This window comes from Rosa rugosa, chromosome 4, assembly GCF_958449725.1.
Source record: "Rosa rugosa chromosome 4, drRosRugo1.1, whole genome shotgun sequence".
In the NCBI taxonomy this organism is placed as follows: domain Eukaryota; kingdom Viridiplantae; phylum Streptophyta; class Magnoliopsida; order Rosales; family Rosaceae; genus Rosa; species Rosa rugosa.
In genome coordinates, this window is record NC_084823.1 from 50,781,317 (window position 1) to 50,802,150 (window position 20,834).

The 20,834-nt window shown below is 38.8% G+C and overlaps 1 protein-coding gene across 1 annotated transcript; it reads right to left on the reverse strand.

Annotated features, from left to right (window-relative positions):
- Positions 1-5,810: 5,810 nt before the first annotated feature.
- LOC133745243 (transcription factor bHLH137) lies at positions 5,811-8,331 on the reverse strand. Its single transcript, XM_062173289.1, has 8 exons — positions 7,731-8,331; positions 7,492-7,647; positions 7,229-7,294; positions 7,040-7,108; positions 6,858-6,941; positions 6,590-6,775; positions 6,332-6,469; positions 5,811-6,200 (listed from the first exon to the last, which is right to left on the reverse strand). The coding sequence occupies exons 1-7, from the start codon at positions 8,115-8,117 to the stop codon at positions 6,377-6,379; spliced, it is 1,041 nt and encodes a 346-aa protein (XP_062029273.1). The 5' UTR covers positions 8,118-8,331; the 3' UTR covers positions 5,811-6,200; positions 6,332-6,376.
- Positions 8,332-20,834: the final 12,503 nt, after the last annotated feature.

Sequence of the window (20,834 nt, forward strand, 5' to 3'; positions counted from 1 at the left end):
GGCAAGTAGTTTGATGAATAATCCCATGAGAATGAAAGAATTGGTGAAACTGAGAATTGACAAACTCCCCCCCCCCCATTATCAGAACGAAAGACTTTAATATTGGCTCCAAATTGATTTTGAACAAGAGCAAAAAATTCTTGGAAAGCAGAGAAGACTTCATATTTGTGTTTCAATAAAGCGACCCAAGTAAGACGGGTATAATCATCAATAAATAAAACAAACCAATGTTTGCCAGACAAGGTTGACTCACGGGAAGGTCCCCAGACATCAGAATGAATAAGCTCAAAAGGAAAAGAACTCCTAGTAGTACTCAAAGGATAACTAGTACGATGACTTTTAGCTAAGACACATGACTCACAATGCAACTTAGACTCATCAATGCCCAGAAACAAGGATGGCATAGATTTTTTCATGACACTAAAGGAAGGATGTCCCAATCTCCGATGCCATAGCCATAATTCTTCAACTTGATTAGTAACTCCAGTCGAAATCAAAGCTGCTTGGACTGCCTTCTCCGGCTTCATTCCAGCAAACATGCAATCCAGATGGAATAGTCGACCCCTCAGATAACCCCTGCCGATTATTTCCCTGGTGAGGAGGTCCTGAAAAATCACATACAAAGGAAAAAATGTTACAGAACACCGAGATTGAGTACTAAGCTGAGGCACAGATATAAGATGATGAGAGAGATCAGGGACATAAAGAACATCATGTAGTGTCAAAGAAGGGGTGAGACGAACAGACCCTATTCCTAAAACAGGAAAAGAATCACCATTGGCATTGACAACAGAGGAAATAGAGAGTGGATTGAGAAAAATAAAGAAACTACGATCATAGGTCATATGGTCAGATGCTCCAAAATCAATTATCCAAGTATTGCCACCAGTAAAGCCAGAAATTTTTAAAGCAACTCCAATCTTACCATTACCACCGCAACTTACGGATGCGGTATCCTTACCAGCAAAGTTAATGTGATTTGGTTCTGTCACCGCATAGTAATCTTGGTCTTGAACAAGATGACCAGCAGCCTTTCCCTTGGGTTTGTTGTCCTGAGGTCGGGGCCTATCAAAGTAGCCTGCTGGAAAACCAACCAACCTGTAACAATTTGCTTTGATGTGGCCTGGATTCTTGCAGTAGTTACAAGTCAGACTTGAGGAGAACATGGGGGAAGAACCTTGAGGAGAGGGACGCAGAGAAGAAGGAGCTTTCACCATGGTGAATATGCAGCGGAAGGAAAAACAACAAAGTACTTGGAAATATAAGTACGAAGGCAACGGTGATGAAAGGATCAAAGGACAAGGAACAAATCCAAGCACAAAGAACAAGAGTCAAGGATCAAAGAACAATGAGTCAGAGTCCAGGATCGGATCTCTGCTCTGATACCAAGTCAAAAATATAACAAGAAACAAGAGACAATTTTGGCTGAATAATTCAATATCTCATTCACCTTACAAGAAGGAATTATATACAAATTACAATTGTGCCTAATAAGACAAGTATTATTTCTAAGGTAAGTAGTAAATCTAATAATACAACAGATATTACAGATCACAGAATATTACAGAATATCTACATAAATAAGGTAAGTATGACTTATGCCAACAGGCTGCAACTGACCAGCTATATACTGACCTAGCATCGCTAGTCAAGCTCCACTACTGTGCTCGAAAAATACAATAATTCGGTGATCTAGGGTAGATTGATTACCCTCGACCCATCCACCCTAGATTTGGGATGAAGCCCTGAGACAACAAACAGGCAGCTCCCTGGTCAAAACCACATGACCAATAAGTCAAGAACCCCCGAGCTCCATCTCGGATTATTCAAATATTCAATAAGGCTTATAATCATTTTTTTCATTTGGATATTTATGTAGGTGTTAATATTACTCTTTTAAGACCAAACTTGTAGACGATCGTGATCGACTACATATTACTTGTATTCAGTTGAGCCAAGTGGCAAATCTGCAACGATGATACATTATACACGAAACAAATAAAATGTTGCGGGCTCAGGATAAAAAAAAATTAAATAAATAAATAAGAAGAAAATCATATTGAATTCTAATCATATATGAACGTGTTTGAATATCTACAACCATCTCAATACATCTCATGCTTTTCATGAACACACCTGGGGAAGATCCTAAAAGAAAAAGAAGATAAGGGATAGAACTGACACAATTTGCCTACCCCATGATGCTCTCTGGTTTCAACTTCAAGAGTTACAGGCAGATCGATGGGACTACACTGCTGGATAACATTGCCAAATGCCAAAGAGCTAGCTAGAGTTTAATTTTCTTTATTCACATTAATGCAACGATTTTATATGATTCAAAAGTTGTCCGAGTTTATTATAGTATGGAATTAGCTACACTGGTTGGTCCGATTGATTGGTTAGAGCCTAGAAAAGTATAACATGTGGGTCAACATAAAATAGTAGGTGGAACACAAAAACCACATGGATTGTTTTCCTCCATAGGGCCAACTTAAGCATGTCGATCAATCCCAACCTAGGTTTGAATTTCGAAGCTGTTAAAGTGGTCAGGCACTATGCTGCAATGTACAGTTGAAGCATTTTACATGCGCCGAATGGGTTTATCTTGGACCTAGGAAGCTTTTGGGTTCCCCTTGATAAAGTCAAAAAAAACAAAAAAAACATGTCAATCAATCCTTTTTTTATATTTTTTAAATGAGATTACCTAAACAGAGTTGCATATTTACTCGATCGGGTAAGATATATTTTTAAGAAATTCCGTGAATATAGTAGTTTATGAGAATAATACTGGTTGCGTCATTTAATAGCCGTCGAATTTTAAACAGAAATTTTCACCAAAAATAGGATCGGACATCATGTGAGAACTGTATATTAACTACGCTTTACGTTATGTATATTAGAAGTCTTTTTTGTTAAAATTATGACAGTATTTCCAGTAAAGTACACTAAACTATTTGCATATATCTATTAATTATATCCACTGATGGTTAATTGGTCTTGTGGATCAATATACTGTAGTGAAGTACGTAGTAACTATCATATTATTAGTATTCAGTTCATATTATGAATCTATGTTATACATTAATAATGGGGTAAAGCTATGGTACGTTAATAATTCTCATGATATATGTCCTATTTCATGTAATATTTACCATTATGAAGACTCATGTTACCACTTTGAAGACTCATGTACGAGGTAACTAAAAAAAATTCCTCATTAAGATAAATAAGGTCCTCGTTAGAGTAAAATAGGTTCTCATTTGAGTAATTAAGTCCTAAAAGTTGTAATTGTAGTAGGTTCTAGTTTAAATAATTAAGTCCTAAAAGTGGTAATTGTATGTATGTCATATATGCATGTTAAGATATTGTAGAATTTCTCTTTATAATGATGTTGACCGAGAATGTTGAGTAATGTCCAATTAATATTATGCAGATAATAATTCATAAAATTTATCACTAGGAGAAATTATATGGATCATCGATGCTATATATAGAAGCCATGCATTCTCTGATATCAAGCAAATAAGTACTTCCCTTCTGCATGTGATTGTAGTCAGCTCAGACTCTGCCCTATAAAAACTTAAAATTAATATAGTTTTTGGTTCATGCAATTCATTCATTATTGTCGTTCACTTGGTGAAGCATTATATACTAATATACATGCAGCATCTGCAAACTATAATGGCTTTTTATTTCTGAGATTGATCGATCTGCTAGTATCTGAACAACAATTATTTCTTCTTCTTTGGTAAAAGCATTGAATGAGAACCCTGTATGTGACAGTCATGTGTCCTCGAGGTAAAAACGATTTGATGGGAGTAGTGCTGTAGTGGTCCTCTGAATAAATTGTATGAACATTCATACTTTGGTGAAGAGAACAATTATTTCTGCTCGATCGCCATCTTCTCATTTATGTTTCTGTAACGGCGGAATTAAGAGCATCCGTTCAATTTGCAAAATATTTTTTTGAAATTCGACGTGGGAGGTTCATCAATGCAGGTTTAATTAATGGGAGAGGAAGATCGACAGTGCATTAAAGATCAATCTTTTGCATCTTTCCTTAAGGAAAAAAAATTTAAGGATGGCGGGTGGTACTTCATCTTTGAGCAAGTTTAACGATAAGAAAAGAGGTAATTCATTAGACGATGATCTTTTCTTGTCTGCTCATGAAAACATCTGAGAAAAGCAAATCGATCTTCATGGAGTTTAATAGAAATACGAATAACTTATCGAGGTTCATATAGTAAGTATACACAACTATCTTCATATTATACGTTTCATGTTAGGATCACTTTTGCTTTAAAAGAAAGACTAATATATAGGGATGACAATAATCCCCATCGGGTATTCGACCCTAATGGGGAGAAATTCGGGGGAAATCGAGTAAAGGGGATTGGGATCCCCAATATTCGAATTCTGAAATCGGGTACACGGGGCGGGGATGATATTTTAATCCCCATCCCCATACCCACCCAATAAGAATTATCTAATATATATATATATAATATTTTTTGATATTATTTATAAATAAATATCTATAATCTATGTAAACTTCATCATTTTGTCAATATTTAAATTCTGTCAATATATTGTTGATATTATTCAATTCACCTTTGATATTATTCAATTCACATTGTTGGAGTAAATGAGTGAGTTGTTAGGAGGGAGGAAGCGTTTTGACAAGATCCTCCGAGTACGGATTAGTCTCTGAGCCTAGGAAGCCTTTGAGGACACCGTGAGCCTAGGAAGCCTTTGAGGACACCGTGTGATTGAACAATAAAAAATATAAAAAAAGTAGTTGATTGTGGAATTTTTTTGTCGAATGCAGACTTTTATTGTTCTTTTTTAAGCGAGACTTGTATTTGTTTTTGTTTAATTGAAATAAAGAATTGATTTTATGTTGATGTTTGATTTTAACTTCATATTTTACAATCAATAATTATTTATATGAATTTTTATATAATAAATTAATAATATTGTTAACGGGGATTGGGGTGGGTATGGGGACCTAATCTCCAATGGGGACGGGGACGGGGACGGGGAATCCCCAGTTTCTTATTATGGGGATTGAGGCGGGTAAGGGGATGAAAAATGAAGTCGGGTATAAGGATGGTAATTTAATCCCCTTACCCTACCCTCTCCATTGTCATCCCTACTAATATATGTTAGATGGACCACAGTTTTATTAGTAAGTTTGTTCACAAAGTGAACTTTTGTTGACTATTAAGCTTTTGGTTACCATGCAATGTGATTCAATAATTTAAGTCGTACATTTTCTTAAATTCATACAAGGAACATCCATGCCAAAAAAAAGAGGAATAAAACTAAATCAAAACTCGTTTGGTCACTACTTAAATCCGGTATATATACAAAATATAGTCTTTGGGATGGTAAGAAGAGCAGAACCAGAATGTTTGGCTCATCTTAACACCAACCATTGTGCTAAAGAGTAAAGACCAAAGTAGTGAAGTAAGTGATCGGCATATTTAATCTGCTGCTGTGGATGAGATGCTCTGTCCAGAAGACTTCAGAACCGTTAGATAGGTGGGATACTGGGATAGGGGGAATGAACCACAGAGAGCTCAGCTCACAAATAAACGCCAAAACACAGAGAAAGATTCCAACACAACAACTGCATAACCAGTCATGTCAACTACACCCTCCCACGAAACCGAATCAAACCCATGCACCCTCCTTTCTAGGCTTTTTATTACTTCCTCTTCTTTCTCGAATTAAGTACCATAAGGAAAAAAATATAAAAAAAGATAATAAAAAAGTAACTGAAATAACAGGAAAAACTGTAACCTCAGAATAATGAATGAGTCAAAGTATTCAATGCAGGGTTTACTACTAAATTTTTATTACATTGTTATATTTTACATTGATAATACAAAGGTTACAGGGTTCTTGGAATTTGTGCACGCAAATAATCCATAATGGACAGGAACAAGGGATCTAGAAAAGATCTTGGTCTTTTTTGGTCCGGTCTGTATCTGTCCTTTTGATTTGTGTTCTTTCTTCTTCATCCATTGAAATTGCTGCCCTCTACCTTTATTCATATATTGTACTTGGAACCAGTGCCTTTGGTTTAACTTGGTTGAAGACGAAGCTAAGCTAAAGCAAAGCTAGCCCTCTCCAATGGAACTGATAGTTGGCTTTAATTCTGAGAATTTGGCTGCTTTATAGTTCCTCATAGAAAACTGGAAAATAGAGAGCTTTATAAGTCAACAAAGTAAAGATAGTTTTTTATTTTAAAAAAAAAAAAAAAAACTGATTAGAACAACAGTGTTTATTTTAAAAAAAGTTGATGAGACAGGAATTGAGGGCCAACCATATGCTTGGTAGGGCAGGCAGCTTCTTGGTGGTGCATGTTGTATTAATTGAAAGAACCCAAGTTGTTGCTGAACCCAGATGGATTAAGAAAGCTTTGTCTTTGATCTTCCACATCCCACAATAGGCTCTCACTGTCCTGAAAATGATATGTTTGTCATGGTCAGAAAAATGTTATAGTATTACACCCCCAAGTTGTAACATCTTGCTCTCTCTCCGATTAATTGGTTTAACATACATATAATATAAATAAATATACCTGATGGAAGGCAGTCGGCCTCTGCGATTGCTGAAGTAGAAGTGAATCCAGAAAAGGATAGTTGTTAGTAGCCGCCGTGAAGCTGGTGGCGGCGGCAGTGGTGGTGGTGACAAAATTGGTAGAGGTATCAGCAAAATCTGTTGGCTGTGTTGGGCTGCATTGTGGTCCAGTTGAAAATGGTGATGCCTGAGCATTCATGTAAATACTATCAGCTTTAAGAAATTTGGGTGATTGACAGTAAGTGTGAAGAGTAACGTTCTTAGTGTACCTCTTGTTTGACCATCAAATCACCAAGGTCTGGTCCAAAGTCATAGAACATTGGATTCACAGAAGCAAGCTTCATTGAGAGAAACTGAAAAGAAAAGATGGTAATTTTAATCACATTGGTTAAAACTTCATTCGCAATTTACACCAACAGATAGTAAAAGACTGGTTCAATTATAGTGGTACCTCCACTTGATTTTGTAGGGACTGAACATAATTGATAATCTCATCCAACATCACAGCCCTTCCGGTTACCTATTATTTAAGCAAATCCACATGAATATGTCAGAAAATTAAACCATAAAACATATACACAAGTCCCTATTCTTTTAACAAAGACAAGGTGAAGACAAGGAAGGTAGGGAGGTGTTCCACCTTGTCACAACCAGGAACAAGTCTTTGCAACATCTTCATCCTCTCACTGATTTTTTCTCTTCTTACCTGAAATGCACAAGGCTACAAAATTAAGAAGGTGGGCACAATTTGAACTTTGGGAAACCATCTTGGGCATGTATTGAAATTAAATATTTTTTGTGGATAAAAGGTGCAAATCTGAAATGATAGGTGAGAATGGACTCCAAGTGTTAGTTATTTGTTTATATGTCTGAGAAACCAGAAGTAGTAGTAGGAAATAGTACCCTCTCTGCAAGGCTATGGCTATCTGTAGCTTGACCCCTTCTTGCTCTAACATGAATGTAACCTGTTGGAGGTTCCACTTCTTGTACAGCTTTCACTTGCTCTTTCTTTTCAGCTTTGGGCTTCTTTTCCTCTTCAGCTTTCTTTGGCTTCTTGACCTTTAGAGAGAAACAATCAAAATCAAAATCAAAATCAAAGAACCCAAGTTTTGTAGAAAAAAGATCTGAAATTCTATGTTTACCTTGGATTGAGCGGAATTGGGTGATGACCCATTTCTGGTTCTTCTCTTCCTTTCCATGGGAGTCATCACTTTCTGAGTAACCTGCTCACCAGTCTCAAGCTTATCCACCACAGCTGAGGACTCTGGGCTCTGTTTTTTGGTCACAGAAGGCTCATCGTCACTAAAAGTTGCAATCTTTGTGGAGCTCTGGTCAATACATGAGCTGCTCTCGGCAACTCTTGCACTCTCAACAGGAATATTCATTTGCTCAACTAAAGGCTCAGATGGGTATTGAGATTGAGAGAAATGGTCGTTGTTGCTATTAGTACTGGTAGGAGTGCCTGGAAAGAAAATAGAGTCAAAGAGAAAGGGGTGGTGGAGTACATGTTGATAAGAAAAGGCTGCCATGCTACTATATCTGCAGAGAGAGATAGTGCTTTGGAATTGGAAAATGGAAGTAATCAGGAAAGTGATGGAAGAGGGGCGTTGATGCTTGGGTTGATGATACTAGTGAAGGCAGAAGTAGCAGTCAAGAAAAGTAGTGGGGGTCTCTGTGAGAGAAAACCAAGAAGGCAGAGGCTTATATAGACTTATAGAGAGAGAGTTCAGGAGGTAGATACTATAGAGCGAAGGAGATGAAACTGAGACACTTGAAGCCAAAATTTGTAAAATCTTTTGGTAACTCATTCCCATGCAAAGTTTCTCTGTACATTTGACCAGTCTTATCTCACCAATCTCTTTCCCTCTTCTCTCTCTCCATTAATATATATACATATACACATACAGTGCTTTTCTGACCTCCGCATATATTAAAAAATACGAATTTTCTTGATAGACTTACTCTTCGATCGTATATTCACATATTGATTGTTCAGTTTTTAGGTCTTAATGTATAGATCACTTCTGCAAATTTTTAGCCAAATTAATGATCATTAAGGTATCGAACTAGATTAAATCAATAGACGAACTGAATCCGTCCAACCTGAACTATTCATGTTTATAATTATAAATCGCAGTTTTGAATGCTTTAATGAGTATCAATTTGGCTGAAAATTTACATAGATGATCTACTCATATATACCTAAAAACTGAATGATTGAGATGTGAATATGTGATCGAAAAGTGAGTCTATTAAGAAAATCCGCATATTTTAATATATGCGAAGGTCCTTAGCAGAGAAGCATTGTATGTATGCATGTGTGTGTGTGTGTGTGTGTGTATCGAAAGAAAAAATTAAGAGAAAGAACTAATGGGGGTTGGTCTAATCACGGTGGATTGGTGGCTACCATAACAAGGTAGCTTATGCAAAATTTAATGATCTTTGCACCCTGAACTATTTTCTTAGCATAGGAGTATATGACTCACCATGGTTTTAAGCTACAGTTTCAGTCGGTGAGCTGTAATCTATTGGTAAATTATAATACCAACACTGTAAAAGTCATGAGTTCGATTCTCACTGACATATGTAAGGGTGAGGTGGGCTAAGAGTTTTAAAAAATTAATAATAATAATAATTTTTTTTTTAAAAAAACTACAGTTTCAGTGTGTAGTAGAAGACTGGATGGGCCTCTGAACAATATTGTAATTCTTGTACTTATTAACGTGAAAATAAACCTCTTTTTTAAAAAAATTAAAAGTGAGAATAAACTTATTAAAAGCAGACTGAGACACCTTCAAGGGCTAAAGTGTCACTATCAAAAGAAATTGCTAGCTACTAATTTTCGCTCTGCCGGTGAGAGTTTGTGACTATTTACTCAGAAAAAGAAGTTACCGTTTTTTGTTTTTATTTGGTGAAGTACTATCTCCATATTGAATAATTATTGTCCAAAGTTTTTCTTGTTGCACCAAGGCCTCTAAGTTCTTTTTAGGACTAAATTCAGTTTACCCCTTCCAATTTTAGGGCAAACATCAGTTTAGTCTCTTATTTTTATTTTTTTTAATCACGATCGTCCCTGCACTTTCAATTTTCATTACCCGCGTTCAAATTTCAAAATTGGCTCCGACCATGACGTCATAAGCTGACTTAGCACCAACATGAGGGCCCACTTTTCAACCTTTGACCCACAATTTGGAAGTAAAATGTCCAAACTACCCCATATTCTTCTTCTTCCAAAACTTCACCTTTCACTCTTACTCTTTCTGGTTTCAGATGGAAGTCAAATATGAAAAATTACACATCTTAGCAAATGAGCTTTCAACATCATACACCACCACCACCATAGTAGTTAATCTCAAACCTGAACATATATGTGTTATTAGGAGCAAGACCCAGTTCGCTAGGTGTTATCAAGAGGTCAAACCCTTGACTTTGTGGAAGACGAACCAAATTAATGCCTCCATAGGTACCGTCCAGAACCCAGATTCCATGGCTGAGCAAACCTGCAAAAAATACAAAGGCCATAAGTCTAGAACCACATATTGAAACTTTAACCCAAAGTGAACAAAAGCTAGAAGAGAAAGATGAAAGCTTTAGAAATGGTTTACCTTGGAAAATCGATTGGGAGAGTTACTAGGGTTTTCGAGGTGGGTGTCATCATCGTTAGGTAATTGGGGCTGCTCAGGTTTGAGGTTTTTGAGGATGAAGAGCCCGGCAAGAGTGGTGGAGAGGAAGGCCGAGCCTCCTTGCGGTGGTGGTGGTTTATCGGAGGAAGCCTCGTTGAGCTCAAATTCAGTTACCTTCCGGTGGCTGTGTCTCCGCCATCAATCTACATTCTTCAATCTCAAATTCAAACAATCTAGAACCAACATTCACACACAGGATTGCTAAATTACCAATAAACACCACAAATCAAAAATCAAATTAGGGTTTGGACAGTCTTATAGATGAAAGGAAAGAAGGCTAAGAACATGAGAAGGCTCGGGCTACCCGTGATGAGATTGTTCACCGGAGTATAGAGAACGCTGACGAAGGAGAGGGCGGTGATCAAGATAGCGGTGCTCACCTCAGCGTGGTCTCAGCGCTAGAGTCTGTTTTAGAAATTTTGGTTGAATTGGATTGTGATGTTGGGTTTGGAATTGTGTGTGGATTTAAGGTTTTGAAAAGTGAGGTGGAGCAGCTCGACAGATTAGAGAGATTAGAAAAGGAGACGTGGTTTGGGTTGACTCGTCAGAGGAAAAAGATCGAATGAGGAACAAGATCGAACTCTCCATAAAGGGGAAATGTCCCATTTGCCCTTCTTATGGGTTGAAAATCTTAAAAGTAGGCCCTCATGTAGGTGCCAAGTCAGATTGAGACGTCATGATTGGAGCCAATTTTAAAATTTGGATGCGGATGATGGAAATTATAAGTGTAGGGACGATCACGATTAAAAAAATAATAATCAGAGACCAAACTGATATTTGCCCTAAAATTGGAGGGGGTAAACTGAATTTAGTCATTCTTTTTCTGAAACAAACTCATAAATTAAGATTTTTACAGTTGATCTAAATGGAATGTTAAAGATATAAAAAGAAAAAAACAATTCGGCCAGATAGTCATAGACCGACCACTATGATCAAAAGTTGTAATGGCATAAACTACAAAGTTAAACTCTCAATAAACATGTTTAAATTGAATAATCTTTGAATAGGCAATAACAATTAATGTGAGATTTTTTTTTTGGATAATTGCATGATATATAAAACGAAAAATAAAAAAGTGTTCAAGCAAACCCTATTTTGTGTTTGGCCCAAACCCTAGGTTACTTGACCTAGTAGTAATAGGGTTAAATTAGAAGGATCTAGATTCCTATTCAATGTACGATTACTTTCCTTGTATGATTAAGATTCTATGCATTGTAATTCTCTATATAAAGAGGCCCCTATTATCAATAAGAATAGACAGAAAATTTCTCTCAAATTCAGTTTCTCTACAACACGTTATCAGCACGAGCCCTAACCCTAGCTTTAGAAACCAAAACCCTAGAAATTGATCAAGCTCCACCAGATTTGCCTTGCCTGCGCTACTACTGCCCCCGCAGCCCCCGCGTCGCAACTCATCGCTAACCCTACCAGGTTAGCCTCGCTGCCCCTGTAGCGCCCGCAAGCAATGCTTGCCTTCTACCTTCGCGCGCGCTCGCCTGCTCTCGTGACCGCGACTCACCAGCGGCCTCGCGGCATCTCCACAGCATCCCCGCAACTGTCCTCGCGGCCTCGCGACATCCCCGCAGTAGTTGCATCCCCACAGCATCCCCGCAACTGTCCTGGCGGCCTCGCGACATCCCCGCAGCAGTCGCATCCCCGCAGCAGCCCCGCAACTGTCCTCGCGACATCCCCGCAACAGTCGCATCCCCGCAGTGGCCTCGAAATAGTCCTCGCGGCATCTCCGTAGCGTCCTCGCGACATCCTCGCAGCGACCCTGCAGTATCACTGCACAGCCCAACCAACATCTTTTTTGGTCAAGAATTCCGGCATCTTTTCAAGGTAAACTTTTCTAAAAGTTCCCGTTTTTGAAGTTTTTCAATTTCTTCTTCTTTTTCTCGGGGACTTCCAACATCCCTTCTTCTACCCCCCTCTCTTCTTCATAGGAGAGACCAATAGCCGAACTATGGGGGTTCGTGCTCACTCCAAGCTTGGAGCTTGTAGAGTCCTCCAAACTTAGAGTTTGTTGAGAAGAAAACGATCGACCACATACATCGTCGTTTCGATCTAATCCAAAAACCCCTCTTGAAATCGGATTTTCTTGGAAGAGACTACGCTCAGAAAATCCCTAATTTCTTGGAAGCGACTCCGCTCAGAAATTTTATAGTTTTTCGTGGTAGCCTTCTTCGCTCCGAAACTAACCCTATTTTCTTGTTGTTTTTTCAGGATGAGTAACCTGAACAAGTTGAGCTTCGCTCCACTAGAGACAACAGGCGCTAGATACCACAAGTGGGTCCGTGATGTGTGCCAGCATCTTAAGGCTGATGGGATCCTGAGTACGATCCAAGAGCCAAGTCAGGACGTGCGTACTCCTCAACAAGCTGCTGTTTTTGAAGCAAATAGAGCTACGAGAGAGGCGAATGAAGCTAAAGCCATCATTCTCATGACAAGGCACATGAATGACGCGCTCCAAAATGAGTACCTCAATGAGGAAGACCCAAGAAGACTATGGGTAGAACTCGAGCAGCGTTTTGGCAACGTCCGTGATTCCCTGCTTCCAGACTTAGAAGTGAGATGGCATAGCCTTCGCTTCTGTGATTTCAAGTCTGTACTTGACTACAATTCAGAAGCACTTCGTATCAAGTCTATGATGGAATTCTGTGGACAGAACATCACTGATACGATGTTGATCAAGAAAACTCTCTCCACCTTCCCCGTCTCTGCATTGATGATAGCAAAAAACTATCGAATTGATGTCAATGCTAGACGCATCACAAGATTTCATGAGCTAATTGGTGCCTTGAACGTAGCTGAAAAAATGACAACATACTTGTGAAGAACTATAACTCTAGACCCGTGGGAACCAAGTCAAATCCGGAGTCTAATTATAGTCGCGCCTCCAAGGGAGGACGCAAGGAGCGAAACCCTAAGAATAGGGATAATTCTGGACGTTCTGGTCCATATTCTCGCCCTAAAGAGGAAGGAAACAGCCAAGATAGGCGTGCACGATACCGTGGAGGTAAACGTGTGAAGAGAGAGAGAGGCCAAGCCTCCGGTTATGGTGGTAACACCACCAAAGGCAATAACCGTCCTCAAAATGCTCCCAGAGCGCCTCGATCAAAGGAACCTGACCATAATGATGCTTGTCTCAGATGTGGATCAAGTGGACATTGGGCAAAGAAGTGTACTGCATCCCAGAACGTTGCAAACGCATACAAGATGTATTGTGAAGCAAGGGACGCAAATTACATGGAATAAGAAGATCAAGATGGTGATCTCGATCTAAGGGTGGAAGACTACAAGGATCAAGACCCAGAAACAGGCGATTTTGATTAAGTCTTTTTATTTTCCAAGAGATGTAGGCAATTGCCATATTGGTTAAAGAAACGATGATGTAATTCTGTTTGGCTTATTAATAAAAGTTGAGTTCTTTTCTTTATGACTCCTTTTAATTACGAGCTTTTCTTTTAGGAATGGATGAACTTCAATGTCTTGCGGATAGTGCGACTACGCACACCATTCTACGACATAGGCAATTATTCTTGGAGATGTTGCCTACATATTCATCTGTGACTACGATGGCTGGGCCATCAGGTTTAGTTCAAGGACATGGAATGGCCCAATTCCTTTTGCCTAATGGCACCTTGATTAAAGTCACTGAAGCTCTCTACGCTCCTAAGGCAAATCGAACCTTATTGAGCTTTAAAGATATTAGAGCCAACGGATTCCATGCGGAAACGCATAGTGAGAACGGAATAGAATTCCTTTGCATTACCTCTAATGATTGCGGAAGAAAGCGCATCTTAGAGAAGCTTATGTGTCAATCTAGTGGACTTTATGTCACTACAATTCGACCTATTGAATCCAATAATGTCATAAGAGAAGATCTCTTGGATTCAGACACATATTGGCTTTGGCATGACCGACTAGGACATCCTGGTCGTGATATGATGCTCCGTATACTAAAAACTTCACACGGACATCCATTCTTCAGAGTGAGAAGAACCAAGAATCGAAAATTGATTCCAGGACTTAGCAAGACCGCAACAATTGCAGCATCTGGCGCTGCAGCCGTCTTGGGGCGCCATAGGGCCGCCCAAGTCCCATGTGATGACGCCATCAATGGCGCCAACCATGAGCATGACGCCATGGTTGTTCCTCCCAATGACCATGACGCCGTAAACAAAAATTCCCATGGCTCGAATGCCATGATGGGAGATCTAGTCACACATTTTGCTTCTAATAGCGCTACAGTCGCTCAGGCCCAACCAAAATCCTCTTTGGTTGCTTCTAAGGCCCCTCGCTCTTTCTGTAAAGCTTGTTCATTCGGGAAATTAGGACCGAGACCGTCCTACGCAAAGGATCCCAAAATACTCATTCCGTTCTTACAGAGAATCCAAGGGGATATCTGTGGACCAATTCAACCATCATGCGGACCTTTTAAATACTTTATGGTATTGGTTGATGCGTCGACACGCTGGTCACATGTCGCGCTATTGTCCACTCGAAATGCTGCTTATGCTAAACTCCTCGCCCAGATTATCCGTCTACGGGCTCACTACCCTGACCATCCTATTAAGTCAATTCGACTTGATAATGCTGGGGAGTTTACATCGAAAACGTTCGATGACTATTGCATGTCACTGGGGATTGATGTAGAGCGTCCAGTTCTCCATGTTCATACCCAAAATGGTCTCGCAGAAGCCGCTATCAAACGACTACAGATGATAGCACAAACATTGGTTATGCGCACCAATCTCCCTGTTTCTGCTTGGGGATATGCAATATTGCATGCAGCGACGCTAATTCGTCTACGACCCACTGCCACCCAATCTTACTCTGCGTTACAGCTAGTGACTGGGTACGAGCCTGATATCTCGCACTTACGCATTTTTGGGTGTGCCATTTATGTGCCTATTACGCCGCCACAACGTACTAAGATGGGTCCACAACGAAGAATGGGCATTTATGTTGGATATGAATCTCCAACGATCGTCCGCTACCTTGAACCCTTGACAGGCGATCTCTTTACCACTAGATTTGCGGATTGTCACTTTGATGAGACAGTCTTCCCATCGTTAGGGGGAGATAAGAACACAGATGTTCAATAGGAACGACAGGAATTGTCGTGGTCTGTCCCCACTATGTCTCATCTCGATCCCCGTACCGCACAGTCCGAACTTGAAGTGCGAAGAATAATCGAGCTCCAGAATGTAGCAGACACTCTGCCGGATGCGTTTTCTGATGTTGCCAAAGTGACGAGATCACACATACCTGCTGCAAACGTGCCTGCAAGGATCGATGTCCCAAATACTGGACACCACGCCACTCCTGTGACACCAGGAGATGGCGCCATTGCCCAACATGGCAATGATGTGGCATCTATGGCCGCAGGTCCCGCAAGAAAGCGCGGTAGACCGATTGGTTCGAAGGATACTCGCCCTAGAAAGAGAGCGAATGAGGCACAAACAAATCCTTTGATCATCGATACTCAAAATCCGTCCCATGAGAATGTTCCGGATTATGGTTATGTCCAAGAGACATCATTGGGGGACGCCTCAATGTCAGAACCTATCCCTGAGAACGTAGAGATCTCTGTTAATTACACTAGTGTACATGGGACGTGGGAAAGAAACTCCATCATCATTGATGATGTATTCGCGTATTCAGTGGCGCGTGAGATTATTGAGACCGATGACATCGAACCACGCTCCGTTGATGAATGCCAACGTAGAGCTGATTGGCCAAAGTCGAAAGATGCGATCCAGGCAGAACTTGATTCTTTAGCGAAAAGAAAGGTATTCAGACCAGTTGTGCCAATACCGCCCAACACCAAACCAGTTGGTCACAAATGGGTATTCGTTAGAAAGCGTAATGAGAAAAACGAGATTGTAAGGTACAAAGCTCGCCTTGTGGCGCAAGGTTTCTCGCAACGCCCTGGAATCGACTACGAGGAGACCTATTCTCCCGTAATGGACGTCATAACGTTTCGCTACCTTGTCAGTTTGGTAGTTTCCGAAAAACTGAACATGGAGCTTATGGATGTGGTTACTGCGTATCTATATGGGGATCTAGATACAGAGATATACATGAAGATTCCAGACAGAATTCAGTTACCCAAATCAAGTGGCTCTAAACCACGGAGCGCGTTTGCGATTAGATTGAAACACTCACTATATGGATTGAAACAATCCGGACGGATGTGGTATAACCGTCTAAGTGACTACTTGATTGGAAAGGGATATGTCAACAATGAACTATGCCCATGTGTGTTCATAAAAAGGACAAGTTCCGGATTTGCAATAGTAGCGGGACATAATTGGCACCCTTAAAGAGTTAAGGGAAACCGCTGAACACTTGAAATCCGAGTTTGAGATGAAAGATCTTGGGAAAACACGGTTTTGCCTCGGTTTAGAACTTGAGCACCGTAGAGATGGTATCCTGATTCATCAATCAGCTTATACCCAAAAGATGCTTAGGCGTTTCAACACTGACAAGATTAAGCCTTCAAGCACCCCAATGGTCGTCCGTAGTCTTGATCCAAGGAAGGATCAATTTCGTCCAAAAGATGACGATGAAGAAGTGCTAGAGGCAGAAGTGCCCTACCTAAGTGCAATAGGCGCATTATTGTACTTAGCACAATGCACAAGACCAGATATCTCATTCGCTGTGAACTTGCTAGCTAGATATACCTCTGCACCAACACGTCGCCATTGGACTGGTGTTAAAGATATCTTTCGATACCTAAGTGGTACGATTGATATGGGCTTGTTCTATCCCTACAGAGAGAAGATGGATTCGGACCCATCAAGTGCCAGGGACGCCACACATGGTGGATTGCGTTCCCTCTCCCCATCCCAAAACGATATAAGTGTTTTGGAAGGTTTTGCTGATACTGGGTACCTCTCTGACCCACACAAAGGTCGCTCCCAAACTGGTTATGTTTTCACCATGGGAAAGACCGTGATATCTTGGAGGTCTACAAAGCAGACCTTAGTCGCTACCTCTTCGAATCATGCAGAGATTATTGCTCTTCACGAAGCAGTTCGTGAATGTATATGGCTTCGGTCCATAGTTACGCATGTTCGAAGCAATTGTGGTTTGAAGTCTACCACAGATGAACCAACAAGCATTTATGAGGATAATGCTGCTTGCATTGAACAAATGAAGCAAGGCTACATCAAAGGCGACAATACCAAGCACATATCGCCTAAATTCTTCTACAATCAGCAACAACAGAAGCTCCTCAAGATCAAAGTGAACCAGGTTCGATCTGAGGACAATGTGGCAGACTTGTTACTAAGTCATTGCCCAAATCCACGTTCGAGAAACATGTGGCAAGAATTGGCTTGCGAAAATTATCTGAACTCCCATGATCGTAGTCATCAGGGGGAGGCACAGACATCAGGGGGAGATGTCTACATGTTCGTCTCGAAACGTGAAGGGTGTGTTGTGCTCGTTTTCCCCTTCGACCGAGGTTATTTTTGTCCCACTGGGTTTTTGTTACTCGGCAAAGTTTTTAACGAGGCAACGAGAGAAGCACCGCGTTTGGGCAACACAAGGGGGAGTGTTCAAGTAAACCCTATTTTGTGGTTGGCCCAAACCCTAGGTTACTTGACCTAGTGGTAATAGGGTTAAATTAGAAGGATCTAGATTCCTATTCAATGTACGATTACTTTCCTTGTATGATTAAGATTTTATGCATTGTAATCCTCTATATAAAGAGGCCCCTATTATCAATAAGAATAGACAGAAAATTTCTCTCAAATTCAGTTTCTCTACAACAAAAAGTTCATTATGTTTTAAGGGTTTAGGAAGAAGTAAAATAAATTTTTTTATAAAAGTTCTTTATGCTTACATACGTATGCAAACTTTCTTAAGAAAAATGAGAAGACAACATATAATATATATTAGTTTGAACATCAACGGAAAAATTTTGAATCTCAATTTGTTAATGTTCGTTTAGTTTTAGCTAATATTTAGAGATTTTTTTATCTTCCCTAGTCCTACAAGGAAGATATCATCACAATAACACATAGTATATGATTTTTCTCACAAAACCGCGCACACATTCCTTATGCATTTTTTTTTGTCTCTAAAAGACAGAGTTTAGATTTCTTGTGTGTTCTAAGCTTAGAAATGGAATTCGAAACAAAAATATTACCACCAAAAAGTACATTACATCAATTGTTGGTTGCATTTGGCGAGAGAGTGTCCCTTGAAGCAAAGCACCACTAATTACGCCACACCTGATTACAAGTCAAATGCCTAACGTCTTTTAAGTAGCAATGTGTCCATTATTCAAAGAAGTAAAGGTCTTTTATGTGCCTAACCTCTATGCGTGACAGTGGATACTGTACAACAAAATAATGCAAATTTAGACTTCCTTTTCCAAAAATAACATATTTCAAAGACCCTACTCTCTTAGGTTTCTTTTGATTCTGACATTTACTCCCTTAGGTTTTTAAACCTACTATTTTTATTTGCATATGCATTTGTTCGATATAGTCCCCAAACCATACTGCACATGTAACTATGAATAGGGGTCAATCCACCTCCTAGTTTGTAGAACATCAATATGCCATAATTAAGGTCCGTCCACGTCCTAGATTGTTAGTTGTATCTCTATAACTAGGTTCTTCCCCTCTTGGTTTAGTCGTCAATTAGGCTCTAAGCTAGCATAGGACAAGTCTCCTAATAATTCCTCTTTTTTTTTTTGACAAGTCTCCTAATAATTCCTCATTGTTGGTTCATATCCGTATGCATAAGTGCCAAAAAAAATATCAGGACATCTGTTCGCACACTTTAGATATTTTATATTTTATATTTTATATTTAGAAGGTCATGAATTTGACTCTAAAATAATTAATCAATAATTAAAAAAAGAGATTGAAATTCTGTAGTTTCGTGTAGAATATAGTTATACTTTTGTATTTGGTTATTTTTGAGAAATTTTATACACACAAATACACACATCTTAAATTTTTTTTTTGTCCAAATTTTTTCCCCAAACTTCCTCTTATGCCCTCTTTATTTTACTTTATACACACTCCTTAAATCCATCATCTTCTTCTTTCTGCCAAATCGAACCCAAAATTGAACCCAAGCATGTGGCTCCTCAATCTTGCACCCTATTTCTCACTGTCTCAATTCTATGACCCATACCACCATCCTCCAAGTGAAACCAAATCGAAGGAAATTGGCAGCAAACAATCAATGGAGACAAAGTGAGAGAAGATTTTTTTTTTATATTAATTTCTCATTCAATTAACCTCCAAGATTTTCAATTAATCAATGTACCATGAGAAAGTTGAAATCACCAGTACGCTTGAAGACCGTAGACCACTTGGAGTCCTAAATATGTAGAGAAACTCAAAAGCTTAATATTCAAATTTGAATTTGTTACTTCAACCTATCAAATTCATGAAAATAAACTTGAATAGAGTATGAGAAGTTTTTTGAGTGCACGCATAAATTAGTTGTGTTGTTATTGAATGTAGGATCTTGGTCATCCTGGTTATCTCCAGTTCTAGGTCAAAGTTTTTATTTTCTTTATTTTTTTTTCGATTTTTTGTAGTTTTCTTTTTGTTCATCTTTATCAAAAAGTGTAAAAACGTATTAAAAAAAAGTTTCAAAAAATGGGGGGGTGTGCATTAAGTAATTTGGTATGTATGAATAAAATTTCTCTTTATTTTTCTTAAAGAAACACAATAACATAACACATCGTCATATTGCAGCTTAAGGGGAAGTCTAAGGTGTGTTGATGTTTGTCATACATCAACTTTTTAATAAATATATATTAAATTAAATTAGTTGGTGAAACCTGTTGTACAGGTCAACAGGTTATCCACTTATAATTTGACATGTGTATTTTAAAAAAAAAAATTACCATACTAAGTACTCATTAATTATTTTATACGTAAATCGTTCAAAATTTTGTAATAAAGATTGTAAATATAGTAATTACTTCAATTACAACTATAAGTATCACTAAATACGTAAAATATGGTGGTTTGTTGTAAAGTATCTCATCGATGATATAATTTACAAAAAATAGGACTCTAGTTACACAAAGAACAGCTGGATATATTATAAGTATAAGGATTTGAGAAGTTTTAGGTCGAATATGATTATTTACCATATCGACAAAACATTTGTTGTAACATTGGTAAAGTGATCGTTTGTTTTGTAAATGGAATCATATTTCAAGTAATTATCATAAAAACGACCAGAATTACCACTTTACACCTCAATTGTTGTCATTTATAGTAAAATGTGTTGTCAAAAGAGTAATTATCTCATGGATGATGAGATTTACACAAGAAAAGTATTAGTTACAAAATAGAGAACTTTATTACACAATTAAGGACTCGCGCCTCATTTACTGTATATACATAAAGTTTTACCACTTTAACAGCAATTGGTTGTCACATTAGTAAAATGGTTCTCAAACTTGTAATATAAAAAATTACCACAACTAAGAGCTTGATTACTACTTCTACAACAATTTATTGTCTCATTAGTAAAATGATTCTCAAACTTGTAATTTTGAAGAATTACCACAAA

What these genes read in the sequence shown, in the direction of transcription:
- LOC133745243 (XM_062173289.1), bottom strand. Translation starts at nt 8,117, where the DNA reads ATGGCAGCCTTTTCTTATCAACATGTACTCCACCACCCCTTTCTCTTT. An exon ending in TTGTTCCTGGTTGTGACAAG is followed by an intron (nt 7,109 to 7,228) that starts GTGGAACACCTC and finishes CTTAAATAATAG; the next exon opens with GTAACCGGAAGGGCTGTGAT. An exon ending in GGCCGACTGCCTTCCATCAG is followed by an intron (nt 6,470 to 6,589) that starts GTATATTTATTT and finishes TATCATTTTCAG; the next exon opens with GACAGTGAGAGCCTATTGTG.